Source organism: Lacerta agilis, chromosome 4 (assembly GCF_009819535.1).
Source record: "Lacerta agilis isolate rLacAgi1 chromosome 4, rLacAgi1.pri, whole genome shotgun sequence".
Taxonomy (NCBI): domain Eukaryota; kingdom Metazoa; phylum Chordata; class Lepidosauria; order Squamata; family Lacertidae; genus Lacerta; species Lacerta agilis.
This window is the reverse complement of record NC_046315.1, coordinates 25,901,022-25,917,102: the sequence shown is the minus strand read 5'-3', so window position 1 is coordinate 25,917,102 and position 16,081 is coordinate 25,901,022. Positions and strand designations below refer to the sequence as shown.

The following is a 16,081-nucleotide window of genomic DNA, read 5'->3' as shown; positions in this document are numbered from 1 at the left end:
TGATATGTTAACACTGTTAACATAAATACAGTGGTAATAACTATAAAGTTCCTATTTAAATCATGGTGTGTTATAGTCAGAGAGAAAAACATTTAGCTGAGTTAGCACTAATATTTTCAGAAATGAACAGATCCTGATTTGGGTTCTCTCTTTAAAGCAAATCAGATAGCTGTTATGCTGGTTTCCAGAAAAGGGGTGGTATTCAACTAAGTTTTACTCAAGAGTAGACCCATGGAAATTAATGGACATGGCTAAGTTATAAAGTTGACAGAATTGGCTTTATCTTAGTGCCTTACACGGGCAAACATTGCACCATATAAAGGAGCAGTCACTGGGAGGGTTTCAGGAAGAGATGAGTCTCTCCAGTTCAGCCTGGCAATTTGTTGTGGAGTTTTTATCCAAGGTTAAGGTTCCTAGGCTCTTCCTTGACCAATAGGTCATTCAGAACTGAGTTACAGTATCAGCCTGGCTAATATCGATTGGCCAAGATGGGGAGCTGACACCTTTCCCAAGCATTCTAATGACCGCACTTTGGTAAATTATAGCAGGCCAACCAAATGTTTGCTCTGTTTTGTAGATCAGGGGTTGGCTACATCAGGCTCAGGGACAAAAGGTGCCCTTCCAGGCCTTGGGATTCTCCTCAGCCCACCATATGCCATCCTGTATCCAGACACCTCTCCCCTCAGGCCATACCCCAGCCAGCCCTGTTCTGTGTCCTCAAGTGTTTTTCCTAAGGAGGTGTCCTTGAATTTCGAAAGTGCCCTTTGCTTACCTGGCTGAAGATAGAGGGAGGTGTGGATATAAAAGTCTCTGGGTTTTGCTTGGCCAGAATGTAGCTTGGAATATATTGCCCAAAGGTCACATTGCACATCCCTTTTCTATGCCCCAAGAAATTGCCCTTGAGGGAATCCAGCCCTCCTTCCCTGCTGCTGTTGTAGATGATCTTGCCATGAAAGAACAAGTGGAATATGCATTCTTCAGCACATAATACAGACGGAAGAGTTATTTCTCATATCCAGTTAAACTGAGACTCTGGTGATTTATTCTGCCGATTTAATAGCCACAAGGGATGGGAATGATTAAAACTTTAATAATGTATAATGCCAAGCCTTTGTACAAAGTCAACAATGTGTCATCAAGACCCCTCTGGTTTCCAATAAACTTGATCACATAATTTAGGAAGCCTTCTGAGGTCTTATGGGAGGAATTGAAAAATAGGAAACACTAAAATAGGAAACATGAGGCTACGGAAGCCAAACTTAGTAGCAATGTATCACTAAGTACATTTCTTTTATCCGTGTGGTAGCTATTTGGAACTTGGTATCTTGCAGACATTTTTGCGACCTGAACCTAAATCAGTGCAATACGTTGCCTATCCTGTTTTGGATCTTACCAAAACAACAACAACATAAAGTGCCTAAAATTGCTTGGTGCTGTACAAACCTTAAAAATAATGCACAGCCTTCCCAAGGCCAAAGGAAGCTGGTCCGGTAGGGCAGATGGGGCAGTGCCCCACCAACTTCAGTCTGCCCTTTGCCAGTCCCCAACTGCCTAACATCCTATTGCCCAACAATTGGGGTGTCTCTGCCTGTCATTCGCTTTGGCTCCACCTCCTATTGATCTCCCTGTCTTCCTATTGGACACCAGGCCCCATTGCCATAGGCTTATCACCTGAAGCTTCCTAGAACTGGGATTTTCTGGAGCAGGTACTGTAACTAAAGTCTACATAAAACAAATGTAGGAAAAAAGAGACTCCTTATGCTATCCTGCTGCTTTTGCAAATGTTTTATTGCATCATCTTTTTCCGGGGGGGGGGGGTGTGGGACGCGACCCATTACTGTTCCCAAGACAGGAATATGCACATTTGCTTTTAATGTTGTGGCTCATAACTGTGCAGTCTCAGTACTGTAGTCTTAGCTGGGAAATCTGCATAATCAGGATGTATCCAAGGGAACCAATTTAAGCTTAAGGATGCTTTAAAGAGAAATGATTGTAGTGTTGATTAGAATGGTAGCTCTTCTCAGTTGGGAAGCCTTCATTTGATTTATCTTCAAAGTGCTTGAGTTCTCAGGCCCATTCAGATTTTTGTCTTTATTACTGTGTTAACCATTTATGCGTTATTGGGCTAGTGTTCGTTCAGATATTCATAGAAGTATATGCTTGAAAGAATATTGAGGTAGGATGGAAGCTGATGGGTTGTATTCTGCAGGCATCACCAGTCTGGTGCCATCCAGATGGATGTTTGGATCTCAGCCTCCGTCATCCGCAGCCAGAAGCGTCAGTGGTCATCCACTTCTTTGAAGTCTCTCAGCCCCACTCACCTCACAGAGTGTTTGTTGTGGGGGAGGAAGGGAAAGGAGATTGTTAGCCGCTTTGAGACTCCTTAGGGTAGTGATAAAGCGGGATATCAAATCCAAACTACTACTATTCCTCCTACTCCTCTGCTCCCGTGCATGTGTGCGCACACACAGTTATTTTTCCATTCACAAATCACCTTTAAGCAAGGCAAAAGACTGTGTGAATATCCTCTAAACTCCTTTATATACAGGGCTGATAGGTACGTGGTTACCCAGTGACAGCTACAATGGAGGTCTGGCTGCCCATGAGTCACAACGAAAGAGGGTTTAAGAAAAACCAAATTGCTGTATTTGTTGGAGTCCTACTGGTGCTGTTACATTCTGCAAAGGGTCCAAGAACAAACAGAAATGCCACTTTGGAAGTCATATTTCTTCGAATCATTGTTTTACTAATTGCATCGCAGGGTGTGAAATCATTTTAATGCTTTCTGTATTTGAAAATCTCATTACCAGGATTCAATTGAGCGTGCACGATACAACATACATGCACTCATTTCAATTTAACCTTTGAGGTGTTTATATGAGATTATTTATTTATTTAGCTTAAAAAAACAGCACTACAAGTTATCATGTGGTTGTTCAGAGATGCCTATGCATCGTTTCTGGGACACTTACGGAAACGTTCCAATGACATGGAATCTTATCCCCCACTGTATCTGCTTTGGAACAAGAAAGCATTGGTTTTCATTTTCATTTTTGACAGCAATAACAAAACCCTATGTAGAAAAGTAAATTCAGCCGAGCCACTTGGCTCAATCACATATCCTTGTTAAAAGCCTTTCCTACCTCCTTTTGCAAGAGCAATATTGCACTAGTTCAAAAGAGACAGGGTTGACTCCACACTCCTTAAGATGTGATGCATGGCATGCTGATAGAACTATTTGTGCAGTCAAGTGACAGCACTCAAGGATCTTTTACTCAGTGTGGATCCTTCATCAGTCCAGGGATGAGACTCTTTCACACATTTTATTGATTCACTGATTCCTAGCTGTGTGCATTAAAATAGCCCCACACACTCGCTTTCTCTCACACACAGACACATTCTGCTAGCATAGTCACTGAGTTGCACTGGTTGAAAGGAGACATAAGAATATTTTGGTTAAAAAAAGAAGTGTTGATAAAGTTTTACAAGAGTTTTCACCTCTCCCAGGAACTCTTCATCGTTATTTATTACTTATACCTCAATTGCTGCACAAAAGTTAAAAGGGACATGACGTTACCCGTATGCTTACAGTCTAATAAAACTTACTACCCAAAAATTGCTCATGTATACCCAAGTCTAATTACGAACCGCACAGAAGTTAAACGGTTTGGAGATTTCTTTCCCCACAACACAAGAGTGTTTTGCAGATGTGACAAAAATTGGAACCTAAAATATAATCCACTGTGGATACAGCTGTTGGGAATTGTACAGTTTATTTGTTCTGTAAACCTGGATTTAAAATAGGTGGAATGTGATGATGATGATGATGATGCACATTTTATCTTTTTGCCAAATATGTAATGAAAAATATTGGATCATGGTGGAGCTATCACCTTTTCAGTTCTCAGGTGTGTGGCAGTTAAGAGCTACACTGTTGTTAAGAGTGTCGTGTAAACTGCTTTCAGGTGCTGTGAAAACCAACAACAAGCTCCCTCCTCAGCCCTCACAGTTAATTGTTTTGCCTGAACCTAACAATCTTGGTTTAATTTTAACTATGGTTTGTTTGAAAAAGCCAACTTCAAACTATTGATTATGCTGTTGGTTTGTTTCAACCAACCGTAGTTCAGACTAACCAAGGTTTAGGGTTCAGACATGACATTTACATCATAGCTGTCAACCTTTCCCTTTTTTTAAGGGAAATTCCCTTATTCCGAATAGGATTCCTTGCAAGAAAAGGGAAAAGTTGACAGCTATGATTTACATTGTGGTTTTAAAAAATGAAGCTACTGTTTGTGAAGCCTTCCTCTTGACTGGGCTAGAAGAGGGGAAAGAGAGCACTTGAGCCCAAGGTTTGCTGCAGCTCATTCCCATCTCAATGAATTATTATTTATAATGATGTCCAAGTGCAGTCTGATGATTTATCATGATGTCAAAACGAGAACTCAATGTACTAACAGGAGATTGGTGGAAGTTACTTTTTAAAAAATAGGTTTGATATAAAAAAAAATTATGTGACCTGATAAAGAATCCATGCAAAACCTGGATTTACCGTATATGTCTATCATAGGGAAGTTGCGTGGTTTTATCGAGCAAAATGTGTTTTCTCCCCAGGTTGCTGAAATTATGGCATGATTGGTATGAAAAGCCAATTATTATTATTATTTTGAAAATCCAAAATTTGTGGATCTGACTTTTTAAAAACAGAACTAAATTTAGTATGAAAGGATACAGATAAAAGTCACTTTGATACAAAATCAAAATGCTTTGGGCCGTCACATTTGTGACAGAACCTTGCGTTGTGAGCTGTATTTCTGTTAATTGTGGCCTAAAAATACCAAAGGGATCAAACTCAATATTAACACTTTCAATTTTTTCTTACCCAGAAATTGAGGCGAAGGAGGCCTGTGACTGGTTGCGAGCTGCTGGATTCCCACAGTATGCACAACTGTACGAAGGTATGTTTTTGGGGCAGTGTGACAACTGCTCCACTTTTCTCAAATTGTAGGGGTAGTCTTGCTGGTGGGGAGGGCATCATGTTCAATTCAGTGCCTCAGCACTGAACCAACAACATTTACCATCTTCCAAAGCAGATAGAACAATCTTTTTTAGACTTTATCCAGGCAAAACAGATTTGCTGTTTTGGTCAATAGGAGAAGCAACCCAGGGTACAATCCTATTTTGTACTTTACTTAAAGACCATGTTCTCAGTTTGGGATGCTTGTGGGCCCTGTTTTGCTTCTGGGGAAACAGGTAGTCACAGGGCCAGATTAAGACCATAGAAGCCCTAAGCATTTAAAAGATTTTGAGAAACCAGAGGCATTTCTTTTGAGCATGACCAACGAAGAGATACCCAGTCAGGATAGAGTTTTTTTAATGTATGCCACGACAGCGGCTAGAATTTTATTGGCAAGAACTTGGAAGGGTGAAGAGATACCGACAATTGAAGAATGGCAGATGAAGCTGATGGAGTACATGGAGCTCGCAGATCTGACCGCCAGAATCCGGGACCAGAGGGAGGAGAAGGTGTCGCAAGATTGGAAGAAATTCAAGGACTATTTAGTTAAGCATGCTAAATTGAATGTTTGAATATTTGTGCAGAAATATATAAAAGAATCGGCTTTAGAAGTTTAAGATTAGTTATAATGGGTTTAGAGAAAAATTTTGATATGTTAGATTTATCTGTATAAGAAGTTGATAAGATACAGAACACAAGCTAAGAAATTTATTGGTTTAGATAAATGTGAAGAACATTAGGATATTGAGTATAAGTCAATGGGGAAAGAAATGAAGCTACCTAAAAAGTATATATGTATTTGAAGACAGAGGAGGGACCAGGGGAAGTCCCCCCTTAAGAAGTATAAAACAAGTTCAGAAATTAAGATAAGGTTTTGGTAAGGTATGTATAAGTTTTCTTTTTATTTTGTATGGTATTGTTGTGTTTTTTATTGTTGATTGTGTTTTATGTTTTTACTGTGTTTATGTAATGTTGTTCTTGTTTTGTTTTGTTTTATGATAAAAGAATAAAATCTTATTAAAAAAAAAAGATTTTGGTGGCCCCATATAAATCTAAATCAAAATATAAGCAATAATAAACTTTAAAATGAAAGTATGTTGTTTTTTTTAAAATGACACAAAACCTACAGTATGTTATTCTCTTGTTAATTATGCTGTTTTAAATACATATTTTATATTTGACTTTCCTTGGTAATGTTTTCTTTTGAAATAATTTTGCTGTGATAAATGTGCACTCTGTAGTTGATCTCCTTTGTCATGTTTTATTTTGAAATCTTGAAGATAACATTTTAGTTTCCCGTTAATTTGTGATGCCTTGAATGTATACTTTATATTTGACTTTCCTTCAATAATGTTTTATTCTGGATTATTTTATTTGATGTTTGTAGCCGCTTAGAGATTTTTTTCCCTTAAAAATATATAGCGGTATAGAAATGAACTGAATAAATATAATCTTCGCAAATTTCAGCTAGTGAAAAATAGTGCATCCAATAATTTTATTGTTTTTCTCCCCTCTTTGTAAACTTTTTTGAGGCGCTTTTTTTTACAATCAATAGGTGTATAAATTTTATGAATCAAATAAATAAACATTACTTATAAATCACTAAATGCTTTGGGGCCAAACAATTTGAACGACCTCTTTCTCCCACTTACTGTATTTTCCCGTGTATAAGACAAGGTTCCCCCCTTAAAAATAATGTCAAAAATTAGGGGGCATCTTATATACGGATAGTGCTGAGGGTGGATTGGCGACAATCTTGAGTCCCCCCAAATAGGGGGTGTCTTATACATGGGGGCGTCTTATGGACGGAAAAATACGGTAATTCATTAGGAGGCCCTCTGTGAATCCCATTGCAAATACGAAGTCTGTTTGGTTGGGATACAGGACAAGGTGTTTTCTGCTGTGACACCAAGGTGGTTGGCCCCTTGTCCATTAGCATATTGACTGCTTCCCAAAACCTTGGTTGGTTTGCTTTAGTCGCCCACCCCCTACCATTCTGTCATTGCAATATCTGGTTTCAATGGTACAGGATTTGGCTCATTTTCTGTATTGTTTCACGGACTGTGTATTCTAAATTTTTGTGAACTACCGTGGGGGATCCTGGCAGGGACTGACAGGTGGGATATACAGGGCGAGTCTGTACTATATAACTTACAGTAAGGCTGGGAGTTCATGATACAGTGGTACCTCACAAGACGAATGCCTCGCACAACGAAAAACTCGCTAGACGAAAGGGTTTTGCGATTTTTTTAAGGTGACTCGCAAAACGAATTTTTCTATGGTCGTGCTTCGCAAGATGAAAATTTCAATGCATTCCTATGGGAAACCGTGCTTCGCAAGACGAATTTTTCGCAATACGAAACAACTCGTGGAACGAATTAATTTCGTCTTGCGAGGCACCACTGTACTGTGTTTCATTGCTGTGTGAAGAGAGCGTTTGTCTCAGCTGATAGTTGGTTATAGTTTTAAGAGCTGTGTGGCACAGCAGGGGGCGCTCTCTTCAAATGACTTTTCCAAAAAAATGTAACATTGCCCTTTTAAAATTAAAGACAGCTGAGTGGAGGGGAAGTGTTGTGCCACTTGTTGTTAACAATGTCATACCTTTTGTCTTGTTGGTTTCCATGTTGGGCTATGAAGGGCTACATCTGGACCTTAAAACAAATGAAGCCCCAACCAAATGATGTCCCTTCCACACAATTGGAAATTGCACAAATTTTTGTTGTTGTTTTTTAAAGTAATACGAGGTGCAGGGAGTTGGGGGGGACACAATCTGGACTGGAACCTTAGTGTGGTTGTTGGGAGGGCTTTAATCCTTTGTCCTACACCCTGCAGACTTTGCCTGAATCAGAAAACCCACAGCTGTATTGTAAGAAAAATCCCCCAGTTGCCCAAATGCAGGTTTTTCTTACAATGCAAAAAGAAAGAAAGGGGTTGATTTGGATTGTGGTTGCATTTAAGGAGAAAATATGAAAGCCTCTCACCAGGGTCACTATAGCCACAGACTCTTATTCACTTTTTTTAACTGCAATTCTTCACTCATAATGCTACTAAGTGGTTTGTCTACAAGTCTGTGAAAAAGGGAAACACTTGTTATATTTCTGTTTAAAAATAAAAATAGGTTAACAGCATTCATAATATCTTTATTGTTAGCTGCTTAATGAAGGGAGTGGGGTTTGGACTACAATTCCTATCATCCCCAGCCAGCAAGGCTAAAGGTCAGGGATGATGGTAGTTGTAGTCCAACAATATATGGAGTGCACCAAGTTGGGGAAGGCTGGAATGGTCAACAACTGTGGTACTGATCAGTATTGCTTTGATATTAGGAGACTGAAATGTAAACCATCTGATTTATTACTGTAGTTGGATGATGACATGCTGATGTTACCTTAGTTGACACATTTCAACAACTCCATTTGAACTTGGAAAAGGAAGTGATATCATCAGAAATTAAATGTGGAGGAGATTTTGGTTTCCCCCTTCTGTTTCCAATTTAGTCTGGAATCACATTCAGCTCCTCTTGGAAGAAAATGTGTTTCCCACTCCAGTAACAGGTGCTTCTTCTCTTGTAGATTCCCAGTTTCCTATTGACATTGCTGCTGTAAAGAAAGACCATGATTTTCTTGACAAGGATCTTGTAGAACCTCTTTGTAGGTAAAGTGCATTTTTAATACTTGTTATAATTTATTATGGAGTTTATAGCGCTGCAAAGGATGCAGACAACATTGTTTGGTGTATTATCCCTGCCTCCCAACAACATCTCTGTGAAGGAGATGATAAGGCCAGGTTGAGGGAGAGCCTGGTTTGTGTGCTAGAGTGAGTACTCTGATCCCCTGCAAAGGAGAAGGTGAGGTTTGGTGTCCAGAAGTGGTGGGCAGGAGTAGGATGCTTAATTCTTCTACCACCACGACCACCACCCACCTTTTTCAGCACCCCACTTTTCCTCCATCCAAGATACCAGGCCCACCTTTGGTGCATTGTAGGAGAAATCAGCCAGGGTAGGAGGGCAGTTGCTGCAGCGAAAGGGTAGACTAGAAGTTCTTTGCTGAGAATCATACCCTTCCTACTCATACACTTGGGTAAACCATTGCCATTGAAGTGGCCAAGAGCATTTCCCCAAAGCCATTGTGTCTTGCTGCAAAGGAAACTTAATCATCGCAGAGTTGCACTGATGCAGGAGACCTCCAGTATTGCTGCAAGTGTACCCTGGGCACAGCACTGCATTTACTGCCTGTGACCTGGACATGCCCTTGGCCAAATTCCTTTGCAGCTGCTCAGTAACAGCTGCAGACTGGAGTCATAGGGAGTTAGGATTCTGATCAATTTTAAGGTGTCAGAAAATAACAAGGAAGAAGGGCAAAAGGCCACCCAGAAGGCAGCCTGGTTTTTGGAGATTTTACTCTACATTACATTAGTATGGGCCATGCGGGTGGTGCTGTGGGTTAAACCACAGAGCCTAGAGCTTGTCGATCAGAAGGTCGGCAGTTCAAATCCCCGTGACGGGGTGACCTCCCGTTGCTCGGTCCCTGCTCCTGCCAACTTAGCAGTTCGAAAGCACGTCAAAGTGCAAGTAGATAAATAGGTCCTGCTCCGGCAGGAAGGTAAACGACGTTTCCGTGCACTGCTCTGGTTCGCCAGAAGCGGCTTTGTCATGCTGGCCACATGACCCGGAAGCTGTACGCCGGCTCCCTCGGCCAATAAAGCGAGATGAGCGCTGCAACCCCAGAGTTATCCGTGTCTGGACCTAATGGTCAGGGGTCCTTTTACCCTTTACCTTTTTATGGGCCATGTGGCTTTTGAGAGTGGACAAAGAGTCTAGACATTTTCCTCTTCGATCTCAAGGCTTTTCTGCGGTATAATTGAACTCCATATCGAACTTGTTCTAGGTCTTATGGCTAATTTAAGCTCTCAAGTTTCTTTTTAAAAAAAAAACACAACACTTTGAGCATTATTTATGAACGGGTACACACTGGCATGGCTGTAGCTTCTACTAGCAAAATTCAGGCAAGCAACAATCTCAATCAAAGGTTGGATAGCCATCTGTCATGGATGCTTTAGCTGAGATTCCTGCTTTACAGGACTAGATTATCCTTCCAGCTCTATAGTTCTATGATTCTATGAATCAGGCCCCTACTCGTGTTGCATTTTTCACAATTATATATTTCATGCATATAATGAATGTTGCTATTGATTCATATTTTTGTACTTGTAGGAAACAGCTTCCAACAGAGTCCAAAACATAACGCACAAAAACAAGCTTTCGTCATTGATCAAAATATCATTAACTATTGTTTCTGGGTTTGGAATTACTCTTGCCAAGGTTTTTACTCTTATTCCAATGACAGATGTACACAGATGGAGAATTCTGTCTTCTGCCATTGGCACGTCAAGAGGGTGCGAGAAATCCAGGCAGGCTGTATTTAATTGGAGACCCTGGAGACATAAAGACAACCATTAAACCTTTCATTTCATTGGAACAATCTGTTTCAAATGCTGGAAGGACCCCAGAAGATATGTCATCATCTTTCTGCTTTAAAATGTGGATAGCTAAATTAGTAAGCGGGAAATTGGTCACAGACTTCACAAAAATGTAACCTTGAGTCTTAAGGAAAGGAGTTATCTTTTAAGGAAAATATTGGAGCAAAATGTGGACAGGAAAGTATTGCTGTTTTCAAGTAGCTGAGAACTCTATGAGATTAGTTCACTGATAAAAGTGACATCATTGATGGGGTCTATAGAAAACAGGTTATTTGATTGAAAGCTATGAAGACCATGGTTACACCATAGGACTCTTGCAAGAGCAAGGAGCTCTTCTGCTGAAGCTACATAGAGCTGAGGTCAGAGTTAAATGATAATGCTTTTTGTGTGTGCATGTTAAAAGTGGTTTGAGAGAGACCTAATTGCCTGTGGGGTGCAGCTTATCCTATATATCACCTCTAATAAACAAATATTTCCCCGACCACCAAGGTTTGTAGTGTTTCTAAAATCTACAAAATATTTTGACTAGAAATACAACAGGAATATGTATACCCCAAAGACAACATGCCACTTTCCATTCTTCCCCAATATTGCCTGTTTCCAACATTGAGTTTAGTTTAAGAGGTACTGTAGAAATTATGTGTTTGTTTGTTTTTAAAGTCTTGTTCTTAAAAATAAATCCAACTGCAATCTGTGCATTTTTGTTCATGTTTATTGCTTCATATTGTAGTGAGAAATTAGAGGTACAGACAATTATTTCATTATTTAGATAGAGCATTGCTGCTAATTTCGATTTCCTGTTGCAGCCCAGTGTTTATTTCATTTTCTTTCTAATACTAGGATTGTGTAAATGCCCTTCAGGTTATGACAATCTATAAGACTCAGGCAGGTGGGCAGGGGTATTTATTATTTTTATTTATTGAATTTATATACCGCCCTGTACTTGAAGGTCTCAGGGCGGTTCACAGAATAAATTCAAAATATAAAACCACAAAATACACAATAAAAATAAAACAACATCAACCCAATAAACCCCCCCCAAAGAAAACCACATTTTAAAAGGGCACAAGGTGTCAATGAAATCAACCAAAGGCCTGGTTAAAAAGAAACGTTTTTGTCTGGCGCCTAAAGGTGTATAATGAAGGCGCCAGGAGAACCTCCCTGGGGAGAGCATTCCACAGACAGGAGACACTGCAGAGAAGTCCCATTCTTGTGTTGTCACCCTCTGGACCTCTCAAGGAGGAGGCACACAAAGAAGGGCCTCAGAAGATAATCTCAGGGTCTGGGTAGGTTCATATGGAAAGAGGCGGTCCTTGAGATATTGTGGTCCTGAGCTGGGTAGAGTGACAAAGAACATGGGATTTGTCTCAAAATTCCATTTTTGGTTGTGATGATAGGTATCCCGTTCTCAAGCCACCAAGCTAGTTGCTACATTATCTAAATTGCAGATACAGTGGTACCTTGATTGTCGAACTTAATCCATTCTGGGAGTCCGTTCAACTCCCGGAACCATTCAGAAACCAAGGTGCGGCTTCCAATTGGCTGCAGGAGCTTCCTGCACTCAATCGGAAACTACGGAAGCTGCATTGGATGTTTGGCTTCAAGAAAACATTCGCAAACTGTAACACTTACTTCCAGGTTTGTGGCATTCGGGAGCCAATTTGTTCGGGAGCCAAGCCATTCGACAACCAAGGTACCACTGTATATACATATTTCTGTACCCCAGTCTTGTGGATGGGAATTAGCACTGCATATTTCACTACCAGTCTATCTTTACAGGAAGTTGTTTGAAGTTCTGTCCATAAAGAGAGAGAATGGGAGAAATGCCCATGGTCATAAAGGGCCAGTTGATTCATGAGATGCTAATCTTTGGGTTTGCTTTGCTTCTAGACGTCTGAACACACTGAACAAGTGCGCCTCAATGAAACTCGATGTGAACTTCCAAAGGAAGAAGGCAAGTAACTATGGATTTGGAAATGTCTCTGTAGTCCAGGGCTTTTGAAACCTCCTAAAATTACAGCTAGGATTGATCTCAGGCTTAAACACTTAAGCGCTAATACCCCATGAACTACCGTATTTTTTGCTCCATAAGACGCACTTTTTTCCTGCTGAAAAGTAAGGGGAAATGTCTGTGCGTCTTATGGAGCGAATGCATGGTCCCTGGAGCCAAATTGCCCAGGGGGGAAAGGCAGATCCTGCTTTTTCTGTTTTAGAAAGAGCTAAAGGCTAACAAGAGGGAAAGAGAGTGTTGAAAGGAACCCGCTCAACAGCTGATTGCAGGAGATCAGGAGGGAGATAAGGGAGCTAGCTCCCTTCCTGCCCCGCCCAGGCCCTTTGCATAGTAGTTCCTTTGCAAGGGCTGAGGATCCTGGGAAATTGAGTTTTTCAGCCATTTGGGGCTTTCTGTTACTTTTCCTCTTGCTTTCTATTACTTGCTGATGCTTACTGGTTTGCTTTCTTCTTGCTTCCTATTACCTACTGGTGCTTACTGGTTTGTACTGGTTTGCTTTCCTCTTGCTTTCTATTACTTGCTGGTGCTTACTGGTCTGTACTGGTTTGTACTGGTGCTTACTGGTTTGTACTGGTTTACTTTCCTCTTGTTTCCTATTACCTGCTGGTGCTTACTGGTCTGTACTGGTTTGTACTGGTGCTTACTGGTCTGTACTGGTTTCTACTGGTGCTTACTGGTTTGTACTGGTTTGCGTTCCTCTTGCTTCCTATTGCTTGCTGGTGCGTACTGGTTTGTACTGGTGCTTACTGGTCTGTACTGGTTTGTACTGGTGCTTACTGGTTTCTACTGGTTTGTGTTCCTCTTGCTTCCTATTGCTTGCTGGTGCGTACTGGTTTGTACTGGTGCTTACTGGTCTGTACTGGTTTGTACTGGTGCTTACTGGTTTCTACTGGTTTGCTTTCCTCTTGCTTCCTATTACTTGCTGGTGCGTACTGGCTTCTACTGGTGCTTACTGGTCTGTACTGGTGCTTACTGTTTTGTAAGCAATGCTTTTCCCCCTTTGCAAAAGCTGCACAAATCTGAACTGATCCTTTGCAAAAAAAAAAAAAAAAGCTGTAAAACTTTGAGCTGATTCTCAAAAAAAAAAAACCATGGGTTTTAGAGGAGGAAAACCAGAAAAATATTTTTCCCCTTGTTTCCTCCTCTAAAAACGAGGTGCGCCCTATGGTCCGAAGCGTCCTATGGAGCGGAAAAATACGGTAGTGGTTAGGAACTGGCTTGTATATTTGGCATTGTTTAAAGTGTCCTGTTGTAAGGAAATGTGAGAGGAGAAGATCATAACTAGCCATTGCCTTGCATCACCTGGCAAATTAAAATTCACCAGAAGGACGCACAGATTCTGCACACATAACGCAACAGCACTGGGTCAAAAGGAAATCTTTGACTTCAGATGAAGGCCCTACATCATTATTATAACCCCCATAACTATGTGACAGCTATCTTTCTAAAACACACCAGGAAGCAACCATCAAAGAAACTTCCCAAAGGAGAGGCCACATTTTAAGGCGCTGAAAGAACTTATTTACAGCCTAATGCATTTCGGTCCAAAGGGTTCACCCAGGCGCTTTCAACAAAGTACAATACAAATGCAGTAGTAGTAACAGTTGTAGTAATAAGGGCCTAAAAACATGATGCCAATGTTAAATATACTAATAGCCTGAAAAGCACCCCAAAGAGCTTTTTAAAAACAATAAACATGCCAAAATAAATTTACAAAAATGTGTGCAATTAAAAAAGCTTACTCGTAAAACGCTTTACTATAAACTTTAGTACATGCGTATCTGCAGCTATTTGAAACTATATTACTCAAATATACCTTACAGGTATCTGGACAACATCTTCTTAAACCATTCAAATGCAGTGGCGCAGGCATATCTCACACTAAAATGCAAATGCATGGTCTTCTTGTAAAGTACATATCGGTTACAATTTTTGACAGCCAGGGATCATCATCAAATGCCCAGCTTAACAGGGAGCATCAAGAAAAAGCACATAATTGTATTTCTGATGTAGAATTGAGCTGCCACCAATGTCTTTTAAAGCTGGGGATCATTACCAATGTCATTGCACTCAAGTTATTGAAGAAGATATTGTCCAGCTATCTGTTCAAGTATATCGTGGAATCATAGAACTGTAGACTTGAAAAGGGACCACACAGATCATTCTAGTCCAACTCCCTGCAACATGGGACTCAAACCCGCAACCCTAAAATTAAGAGTCTCATGCTCCAGCAACTGAGCTATATGTGAATTAAATGTTTTTAAATAGCTCCAGATAGGCATGTCTTGAAGTCTCTAAAGTGTTTTTAGAAGATTTTTATAAAATTTATGCAGCACTTGATTGTGAAAGCCTCAAAATGGTTTACAAAAGTATTAAACAAGAGAATCAAGGAAAAAACAACAACCATACTTTAAAATTACCTCAGCTTTCTAAGCATCTGGGTAGGCTTGCCTAAACAAGAATGTTTTTAGCAGGCGCTGAAAAGCGCACAGCTAGATTTTTCTCATCCATTTCACCGCTGCGCCCAAGCAATGGCCCAGGGACTCCACAGCCTCTCCCGATTCAGATGTTATGGAGAAACAGTTGAGTATTATCAACATGCCAATGGTCAACCTTGCCCTGAAACTCCTAATGACCACTCCTAATGACTTCATGTAATACCACCATTATAAATAAATATTTGTGTAACTTGGATTTCAGCATGCTTAATTTTATAGAAAAGTTACAAGCCTTGTGGTGTTTTTAAGGAGATATAGATAGATAGATAGATAGATAGATAGATAGATAGATATTGATATTGATATCAACACCATTGTTCTGTAGGGGACGGCACTGCGCTGCTCACCTGACCTCCAGTTAATTGTGTCGCTACTGCTTGCCAGTAGAGGGGGAGGGACGCAGCCGTGGTGAGGTTCACACACTGAAAACTCACCAGCACAGCCAGTCCAGTGCTCCTACTGGTGCGTTTGCACCCTGCCAACCCCCCTGTGACCCACTGGAGGTCAGGGGAGCAGCAGCACTCTACCATGCCATGCGCAACTGATTGTTACACTTATGTTTGTTGTCTGTCTGTTAGAGAGAGCCTCTGAATAAGGCCTCTTGGCTGAAATATGTTGTGCTATTAATAAATATTCACCAGCACTTTGAAATGCAGTCTCTCTCTTTTTGCTGACTTTCAATCCACTTCCTCCTGCCCGCTGTTGTCTTCTGCTCAGAAATATTCCAGAGTATAGAACGCACTTGCATAGCAGAAACTGTGGGAGAGAGACTTTGACAAAAGAACAATTCTCAACAGGCTTCTCGAAATGCAAGGGCAAAATACATGTTGCCTAGTTAAGAAGGTACTTGCCTCATGGTGTAGTCTGGTGCCATGTGACCATAGGACATGATCCGCTGCCAGATAAAAAGCCAATAACATTCTTCCAATTTTTGTGTGTGTGCGCTGACTTATTAAAATAAAGCTCGTCATGTTTACAGCCTCCTTGTGTAATACAGGCATTATTTAAGGCTTAAGGGGTTTCAGCAAGGAATGCAGAAAATGTCTTGTGATATGGGGAATTTTGTAACAGAGCCAACAACCT

The 16,081-nt window shown here is 40.6% G+C and overlaps 1 protein-coding gene across 4 annotated transcripts in view; it reads left to right on the top strand.

The window, feature by feature from the left end:
* The window catches only part of STARD13 (StAR related lipid transfer domain containing 13), a 130,149-nt gene that overhangs the window by 80,467 nt on the left and 33,601 nt on the right, over positions 1 to 16,081 (top strand). For 3 of the 4 annotated variants that reach the window (XM_033146488.1, XM_033146487.1, XM_033146489.1), the window contains exons 2-4: positions 4,884 to 4,955; positions 8,584 to 8,665; positions 12,380 to 12,443. In XM_033146488.1, coding sequence (XP_033002379.1) covers positions 4,884 to 4,955; positions 8,584 to 8,665; positions 12,380 to 12,443 — 218 coding nt within the window. The remainder of the gene's footprint in view (positions 1 to 4,883; positions 4,956 to 8,583; positions 8,666 to 12,379; positions 12,444 to 16,081) is intronic. The other variant, XM_033146490.1, reaches the window with a different exon arrangement.